General features: G+C 35.1%; 1 protein-coding gene across 1 annotated transcript; it reads right to left on the bottom strand.

Moving 5' to 3' along the window:
* Positions 1-3411: 3411 nt before the first annotated feature.
* Positions 3412-5848, bottom strand: LOC139849846 (uncharacterized). The gene is made up of 4 exons (XM_071839465.1): positions 5081-5848; positions 4600-4953; positions 3727-4146; positions 3412-3645 (listed from the first exon to the last, which is right to left on the bottom strand). Exons 1-4 carry the CDS (start codon positions 5846-5848, stop codon positions 3412-3414), a joined length of 1776 nt encoding a protein of 591 aa, XP_071695566.1.
* Positions 5849-9716: the final 3868 nt, after the last annotated feature.

Here is a 9716-nt window from a genome sequence, read left to right as displayed (position 1 = left end):
CACACTACCACTTTTATAACTTAAACTTCTTAAAATATTTGCAATTATAAAACTCCATCTTGAGGAAAACATATTCATTCTAATGATGCCTGTAGTCATTGGTTGACCCACCATTGGAAAACTCTGCTTTGCCTCATATTTAGAGGCAAAAGCAACAAAATTGTCTCTAGCAGGTAGATTCAAAACACGTCTCAAAAATGCTTCAGATATAGTTAAAGTGTTTACACTATCACCATATGTGCCAGTGATGGTTGTAGCTTCAGTGTCACCTGTACATGTATAACAAAATTCTGCAAGCATAGCTGGATACATATAATCAGATGTTTTGAAAAATCCTTCTCTGAGAGGATGATTTTGCAAAAACATAACAAGCTGTTCATATCCCTGGTTTTGAAAATCAGGAGGTATATCAATACAAGCCACCCAATTGTTTACAGGCACTTACACATCCTTACCCTGTTTAATAGGGTAAGCTCTATTCATATTAGCAGTAGGGATAAGAACATAGAGGATGTATTTCACCATTTTTTTAAAAAAAAGTTAAAGAATTAAAGATTAACAAGAAGATGAACAGTAATCGAATACCAGATGATCAACAGTGTTTGATTAGAAGATGATGTAGAAGCGTCTATAGAATTGTGATTGCAAAAGTATCTCCCAATGGTTGAGACTATCTATCTATACCATTCATAAAAACCCTAAATTACCTTAATTAACTGATTTGACACAAAGTTACCGTTTGCCCCTAAAAAAAATTACCGTTTGAAATTAACTAAAAACTAGCCGTTGTAACAGATTTTACAAATTCTAATCATTACAAAATCAGATGAACGTTTTAATTTACACAAAAACTTTATGAAATTTTAAGAAATTAAAAATGAAAGAAATTTTACAACTGAGTCTATAAAACCAGAATCTGAATGACGTCACCCAGACTAAAAAATACTCAGTTTTCAGATTCTCCATATAACATCTCTGGAGAAGGATTCAACATACCCAACCTTTCAAAAATATAAAAATGTCTTTCTTCACTTAAAGGTTTTTTAAAGATATCAGCGAACTGATCATTAGTTCCCACAAACTTTAGCATAACTTTTCCCTTTTTAACACAATCCCTGATGAAGTGATGCCTAATCTCAATGTGTTTAGTTCTTGAATGAAACACGGAATTTTTAGTTATTGCAATTGCACTTTCTTTATCACACATGATAGGAGTCTTTGACAGAATCACATCATAATCTGCCAGTTGATGCTGCATCTATTACAATTGAGCACAACATCCACCAGTGGCAACATACTCAGCCTCTACAGTTGAAGTAGCAATAGAATTTTGCTTTGTACCAACTAACCAATTTTTCACCCAATTATTGACAACCACCATAAGTGATTTTTCTATCCAACTTACATCCTGCATAGTCAGCATCTGTATACCCAATGAGAACAAAACCATAACCTTTGGGGTACAACAGACCTAAATTAGGATTGCCTTTTAAGTACCTGCAAATTCTTTTAATAGCCTTATAATGAGAATCTTTTGGGTCTGCCTGATATCTTGCACAAAAACTTGTAGCAAACATGATATCAGGTCTGCTAGCAGTTAGGTATAATAATGGACCAATCATTCCCCTGTAAGTCTTTTCACACACAGATTTTTTAGATTCATCTTTACTCAATTTTTCAGATACACTCATAGGAGTTTTTAGGTGGAACAATTTCTAAAACCATATTTTTCAATTAAGTTTAAAACATAAGTGCTCTTGTTTATGAAAATTTCCTCAGGACTTTGTTTGACTTGGAAACCCAAAAAGTGATTTAACTTACACAAGTTACTCATTTTGCACTGTTTGGACATTGTATCAGAAAACCATTTACCCAAATGTGTATTTGTAGATCCAAAAATGATATCATTCACATAAATCTGGACAAGCATATCACCTTTATCCTTTTTAATGAATAAGGTTTTGTCTATTGATCCTCTGACAAATTTCTTTGATAGAAGAAAGGATGTCAGAGTATCATACCAAGCCCTTGGTGCTTGTTTTAAACCATACAGTGCTTTATCAAGCCTGTAAACATAATCAGGAAATTTCATACTTACAAAACTTGGAGTGTTTAACATACACATCCACTTGAAGTTTCCCATTCAAAAAAGCACTTTTTACATCCATTTGTGACACTTCAAAGTCCATGTGTGAGGCATAAGATAAGAAGAGTCTGATTGCCTCTATTCTTGCCACAGGTGCAAAAGTCTCATAATAATCAATACCTTCTTCTTGCCTATGACCTTGAGCAACAAGCCTAGCTTTGTTTCTTACAATAATACCATCTTTATTAACCTTATTCCTGTACACCCATCTAGTTCCAATAGCAATCTTCCCAGCAAGCTTGGGTACCAAAGTCCAAACTTCATTTCTTTCAAACTAATTAATTCTTCTGTCATGGCTTCAACCCAGTCATCATCCTTCAAAGCTTCATCAATCTTTTTAGTTTCAACGAGAGACAGAAAAATTGTATACAAACAGTAATTAGCAATTGCATCATCAGACATAGGAGTTTGTGAAGTTGAAGCTCCTTTTGGTAAACCTTTGGTGTTGACAACATAATCATCAAGATATCTTGGAGGATTAATAGATCTTGTAGATCTTCTAGCACTTTCAGTACTATTTATCACAGGTACAGTACCAACTTCTTCTTCATCAGAATTTTCTTCAATAGGAACATCAGTGGCTTCCACTTTAGTAGAGGAAGTTTCATTTGAAGTGTTCAAAGAATCATTTACCTTTACACAACCATCTTCATCTTCAGATTCATGTTCTGAAATGTAAGTCTGTAAGCCAGACTCATCATTCTTAAGAGAGAGTTTAAAAAGAATGTTGGAATTTGAATTAGCAGAAACATCCGTGGTAACAGAATTCTCATCAAAAGTGATGTGAATAGATTCCTCAATCTTCTTTCTTCTAGAGTTAAAAGCTTTATAAGCTTTAGAAACAGATGAATATCTCATGAAGATGCCTTCATCAGACTTAGGTTTCATTTTACCCAGCAAATCTCTTTGATTGAGAATATAGCATTTACAGCCAAAAATTTGAAAATAGTGAACACTAGGAACTTTTTTGTGACTAAGCTCATAAGGAGTCTTTCCATACTTTTTGACAATAATAGATCTATTTTGAGTATAACAAGCAGTATTGACTGCTTCTGCCCAAAACCTGATAGCAACATTTGCATGACACAGCATAGTCCTTGCAGCTTCAATAAGAGTCATATTTCTTCTTGATGCTACAGAATCTTTCTACTAAGTTGCTCTTGAAGGGTTAATGCATTAACCCTTTAAGAAGAAATAGATTATGCATTAATCCTTGCAGCTTCAAAAGTGATGTGATAATAATAGATCTATTTCTTCTTGAAGGGTTAATGCATAATCTGTTGAGTGTGAGTCAAGTTGCTGATGAACCCTTTTACAAGAGCAACCCTCTTTAAAGAAACACCACCAGCTTTGACAAATCCATATCCAATAGTCTTGCCAACAGAGTTATCTCCATATCTAACAGAGGGACCTTTTCCTTCTACAAACCCTTCAAGATGCTCCTTGCATCCTGTCATGTGTCTTGAGCATCCACTATTCAAAAACCATTTTCTTTCATTCTGTACAAGACACAAAAACAATAAACATTAGTTACCTTTGGGAACCCATTTTTCAGTGGGTTCACATGAAGAGTTTTTTACTCTCCAAACAAATGGTTTATTTTCTATCCAAACAAATTTTTCTGTAAATTGATCATGAATGTTTGACCATCGTTTGTCCAATTTTAACCATTTGTTGACTTTTTCAAGACTTTTGGGTTTATTTAACTCAGTGTTGACCTTAGTTTTATCTTTCAGCTTTTTGCAGAGTTTTGAAATTCTCTTCTTAAGTTTAGTAACAGCTTTGATTTCAAAACATTTCTGTTTTTCACCTTTAGAAACATGCATCTTTCCTGAGATTACAGTGTCACTCTGTTTAATTGAGTCTGTATCCGAGTATGATGATTCAGACTTTGATCTAGAGTCTGTATTTACAGATTCTGATACAAGCTTTGTGCTATAAATGGATCCAAATTCTGGTCTAACAAAAGCATTGGTTAGGAATTGCTTATCACCATCAATCTTAAGAAAAGTATTATGTAAAATCACAGGCTTAAATCTATTGGGATCCTTTTCTTTTTCAATTCATGTATCATTCTTAAGATCAAAACCTACACCAAGCACAACCCTAATATCTGCAGGTATTTGCCTAGCAATAGCATCTGAATTTTTCTTAGATGATACACACCAAGATTTACAAATCTTCTCATACTTGTATGCTCTTTCTATAATTTTCCTTTTCTCATCATCAAATCTTATAACCTCTTTATTAAAACTAGATTTGTATGCTGCTAGTTCAATTCTTCATTGATCTATTTCACTTATGTGTATGTCTCTCTCTCTAATTATGACTTTAAGATTGTTAAGTTCTAATTTTAATCTTTTGTTTTCTTCTAAGCAATATTTAAAGTCATTCAACAAATACTGAAACATGCTTATCTTTTCATTATCAACATAGTGAACAAAATTTTGTACCTTATAAGCAGTAGATTTATCACTATTTGACTGACTATTAAGTTTCTCAGCTATTTTCAAATCAGCTTCAAATTGACTAGATGACTTCTCCTGTTCAATAACTGCCATCAAACACTTATCTTCCTCTTTATCAGATGATGAATCTTCATCATCCCAAGTTTTTGTGTAGAGAGCCTTCTCAGCCTTCTTTACCACTGACTTCACTCCTTCCTTTTTCAAGTTCTTGTACTTCTGCTTGTACTTCTTTGCTTTTTCCAAATACTTACCAGAGTCTGAACTAGAATCAACCTTAGACCAACACTCAGCAGCAATGTGACCAATCTTTTCACACTTAAAACAAGTAGCCTTCCTTTCCTAGGTCCAAACTTTTTCTTTTCAATTCTTTGAGTAAGAAGAGCCATTTGTTCTTCAAGCATTTGAACCTCTTCATCTTCTGAAGAATCATCACTTTCTTCATCTGTCTTAGCCTTGGTAAAGTAACCTGAGAATAGTTTTTGTTTCTTTTGGTTGTTGCAACTAGAGCAGCATCTGGATCTTTGGCTATCTCCTTAGCATTGATCTTCTTCTTCAATTTGGTTTCCTCAAAATGTGTGAGAATTCCAAATAAACCACTATGATCATAATTATCCAACTTCTCACTTACTACCATTGAGGTGATGATAGATTTAAAAGTTTCTGGAAGTGCATCAACAAATTTTTGACACAATTCAGCTTGTGTCTTTATTACTCCAGCACCTTCCAGATCATTGATCAAAACCTGAAATCTTGAATGAAGGTCAAACAATGATTCCTTTGGTTTAGCAGTAAAGTTTTCATACAGCCTTACAAAATTCTTCTTCTTTTGAGTTGTATCCACAGTAACCCCTTCAAAATCATTTAGCAAAATATCCGACATGGCTTTTGCAGTTTTAGCATGTCCTACCTTTCTCAAGATAGGAACAGAAATAGCATTGCCAATAATACTTCTGATTTTTCTATCAAATCTATAAAGAATAGCATCTTGGTCTGTCCACTGAGTTCTTGGAGTTTGAATAAACTCGACAGGTTTGATCACAGTACCATCTGCATTGCTCATAGCTTCAGTCCATTTGCCTGGAATAATGGGTCCTTCAGTTAGAACTCTTTCCATTTCATCATGAATGGAACCTAGATACCAAAGTAACTTTAGTTTCCAGGTTGTAAAATCAGTACCATCAAAGATGGAAACACCTTTTCCTGCCATAACTGGAGCAGTAATTGTGGCAGACATGATGACTGTGTATTCTTGTTCTAGGTTTTAATAGATCGTTTAAAGAAAATCAAAAGAATTTATATCTTTAACCGCTCTGATACCAGTTATTGGTCCACAATCAACCAACCTAGAACGTTCTATAAGATCAATTGAACAGAATAACAATTAAGTTATAAAGTGCGGAATCAATTGAACTATACAATTAAAATCAACACAGAAAAGAACGAATAATAGAGAAGATAATTGATATTGAATTGGTGAGTTGGAATGAATTACAAGTTCCCTATCTATAGATTTGAGAAACACGCTTCTCAAAATTTTTTTAAATCTATTCCAAAACAAACATAGCTAAATAAAAGGAAACTAGATAATATCATATCTCTTCAATGATCTTCTCCTAGAAATCAGAGATATTCATTTAGATGTAATCTCTTCATTCTTATCTTCAATAATTTCATGCGTATTTGATTTGATCTTGATCTCTTTTCAGCACCAGTAGAATCTGTATTTCTTGTTGAGCAGAGTCTATGTTCTTCAATCTTCCAGACTCTAAATATTACAGACTCTAAATATATAGACTCAAATAATACAGATTCAAAATACTTTTCAGCTAAGACTTCTTTGAGTCATCAGATTTACAAAATTCCTAACAGAACCGAAACATCATCCTTTAAATCATCTTCCTGCCAATTTCTAAACCCTAATTTGTAACCGAACCTCTAGGCTTTTCAAAATTCTGCTTGCAATTGTAACTTCTGTACGTTTTCTCTTCAACATTTGGCATATTTCTTTCTCAATTGCATTTTGGATGATAATTAAATGTTTATTTTTCATAAGTTCATTAACTGGTGGTTTTTTTGTTGTTTTTGAATGGAACGGATACCCGAAGTCCTACTTGTTTGAGTCGACAGTTCCTTGATCCAACTCGAATCCGGTTCTTACGTAATCAATTTTTAGAACTAAGCTATCGGGTTTAAAATTACAAATACAAACAACTGTTATATAACATCAAACCTGATCATTAGTACTGATTATAATGCTAATGGTTTGTCAGTGATGTCTGTGTATAATAACAAGGAGTAATATTATTGATTCAAGGAGAAAGAGTACATGGACCTATATTTATAGGCAAAGATAATTTTGATGAATAAGAAAAGTAATCTTATTATGAAACTAAAGATACATAAAAACCCTGTTATATTGTCTAACTAATAATATCTATGCTTGTCGTCATTTTTTGCTAGTTCTAGAATTTTTTTACCAGGAGATTATCTAGTAAACTTGACAGAATTGATTATGACTTACAATACTCATTTATTTTTACATTAGTAATGGGTTATATTTCACTTATAACATATTAACATAGTGTCGGTATTTGATTATTTACTTTAAATGGTCAATATACATGTGTAAACGGATAAAGGTTTCCCCGTTCAGGCAACTCAGGGAGGACAAATATTTGTACTAAGATATACACGGCCTAACTAGGTTATTCCGTGACTGTTTTGACCCTTTCCCTAGCAACCCTAAGATACGCTGTTAGTGAGGTTTGAATCTGAGCACTTGTTAGGATATCGTGATGCTAACTATTTGGCTATCTTGGGATGGTTCAAGCAATATACACGTGACATAGCCTATTATGGTCTCTTCAAAATTCTAGCAGATAGGAATGAAAGTTTGCTTGATATAATTATCACTAGTTTTGCACCTTAGAGTGTTCTTGTGTTAGTTGTAATACGCCAAATTGACGTGAAGTGTTCGGTTAATTGTGGAAATTCAATGAAGATTTATGAAGAGTCTGTAGTAATTTGGGGCAATTCATGTGTTGCTGTTTGTAAAGCATTGTAAGAAGAAACTCAGTGGGTTCAAGCACTAGTGGAACATCACATTGAGAAATCACTTAACCAGATGTCGAACAAGAACAAACCATGATGTATCGCAACTGCGTGCATTAAAAGGAAATAAAAAAGAAGGATATTTAATCCCAGTAACTTTCACTTATGACCATGATCAGACAAAATCTGACAACCCTAACCTCATTACTGATAAATACAAGCAAAATTTACTATTAAAAGAGTCTTGTTTGTTGAGGTGTGGAGACATTTAAACAAAGTTAGAAATGTCGCCACAAAAGGTAAGTTAAAGTGTTGCACGGATTTTGCAGATTTCGGGTTGCGTGAAACCTGAATTCAGAAAATTCCAGGGAGTGATGCGGCGCATCACTCTTGGATGCGGCGCATCCATGCATCATTTTGGCTCGAAGGTTTGTGATGCAGAGCTTTAAAGGGATACGGTGCATTTTTGGTGCACGATGCGGCGCATCAAGTAGAGATGCGGCGCATCTCCTGCTGGCAGCAAGTGGATCAACTTGCTCACATAGGATCCGGATTTAATTAACCAAGTTGTCACTTTAGGTGCAAAGTAGGTTACTTTACACCTTGTTTTATGACTGTGATCATGCATATGCAAGGGTGTAAAGAGGATCAAGTTAGTTAGTTGATGATTCCTTGAAGCATTCATGAAGTTTTCTTATGATCTTGTTTCTCCTATAAATGTTCCTCATTGTAAACTCAACCACCACGAAATTAATACAAATAGAACACTCTTTGGTTGGCCGTGGACTAAAGCAATCATAAACGATTGCATATAACCACGTTAAATTCTCGTGTTATTTATCATTCTTGCTAGTCTTTAATCTTTTCACTATATTTCCGTTTGTTGGAAGTGGGTTGATAACTTGGGGTTATCTAGTCTTGTTTGGGCTCACCTAGTCGGGTTTCCTAACAAGTGGTATCAGAGCTCTCGGGTTTACGAGTTTTTGTGCGAACAATGGCGGAAAAGAGTGATGTGAAGATCGATCGGTTTGATGGAACCGACTTTAGTTTTTGGAAGATGCAAATGGAAGATATACTCTATCAAAAGAAGCTTTACCAACCCTTGAAGGGTGTTAAGCCAGAAGGAATGGATCAAGGTGAGTGGGAGTTGTTGGATAGGCAAGCCCTAGGAGTTGTTCGGCTTTCTCTGGCCAAGAACGTCGCTTACAACATTGTGGGTGAAACCACAACGACGGGATTGATTGCGGCTTTATCTAACATGTATGAAAAGCCATCCGCTTTGAACAAGATTTTCCTAGTTAGGCAATTGGTGAACGCTAGGATGATGGAGGGATCCTCGGCGGCGGATCATGTGAATGAATTTAATTTGATTTTAACCCGGTTGAAATCGGTTGATATTAAATTTGATGATGAGCTAGAGGCGTTGTTTTTACTATCTTCATTGCCCGATAGTTGGTCCGGTTTAGTGACGACGGTTAGTGGTTCATCCGGAACTACTAAACTCACTTTTAAAGGAATCCGTGATTTGATTCTTAGCGAAGATATTCGTAGGAAAGATTCGAATAGGAGTTCGGGTTCGGTTCTAAGTGTTGGTCGGGGAAGAGCTAAGTCGCGAAGTTCGTCAAAGGGCAAGAGTGTGGTGTGTTGGAATTGTCAACAAGTCGGTCACTATAAGTCTAAGTGCCCGAGTTTAATGTCGGGTGGGAGTTCAACGAATATGGTGATTGAAGATGCGTTGTTGTGCCAAGAAGATGTTCTTGACGAATCTTGGGTTTTAGATTCGGGTTCCTCGTGTCATGCTACCCCATACATGAACGAGATGGTGAATTTCAAGTGATATTCCGGTAAGGTTCGAGTCGCGAATGGGAGTAAACTTGATGTTGCGGGTATTGATGATCTTGTGGTTAAACATACTTGGATCTTGAGGAACGTGAGGTTCATTCCAAAGCTCAAGAGTAGGTTAATCTCGGTTGGGCAATTGGATAATGATAAGTGTCATGTCCTATTTGGAGATCAAAGGTGGAAGGTGTTTAAGGGAGGTCATGTAGTTG

This window comes from Rutidosis leptorrhynchoides, chromosome 5 (genome assembly GCF_046630445.1).
Source record: "Rutidosis leptorrhynchoides isolate AG116_Rl617_1_P2 chromosome 5, CSIRO_AGI_Rlap_v1, whole genome shotgun sequence".
Lineage (NCBI taxonomy): Eukaryota > Viridiplantae > Streptophyta > Magnoliopsida > Asterales > Asteraceae > Rutidosis > Rutidosis leptorrhynchoides.
The sequence above is the reverse complement of the archived record's forward strand: the minus strand, read 5'-3'. Positions and strand labels throughout refer to the sequence as shown.

Coding starts and splice junctions, on each gene's coding strand:
- LOC139849846 (XM_071839465.1), bottom strand. CDS start 5,848: ATGTCTGCCACAATTACTGCTCCAGTTATGGCAGGAAAAGGTGTTTCC. Junction 4,954..5,080: donor GAAACAAAAACTATTCTCAG/GTTACTTTACCA, acceptor GTTTGGACCTAG/GAAAGGAAGGCTACTTGTTT. Junction 3,646..3,726: donor ATAAACCATTTGTTTGGAGA/GTAAAAAACTCT, acceptor TGTCTTGTACAG/AATGAAAGAAAATGGTTTTT.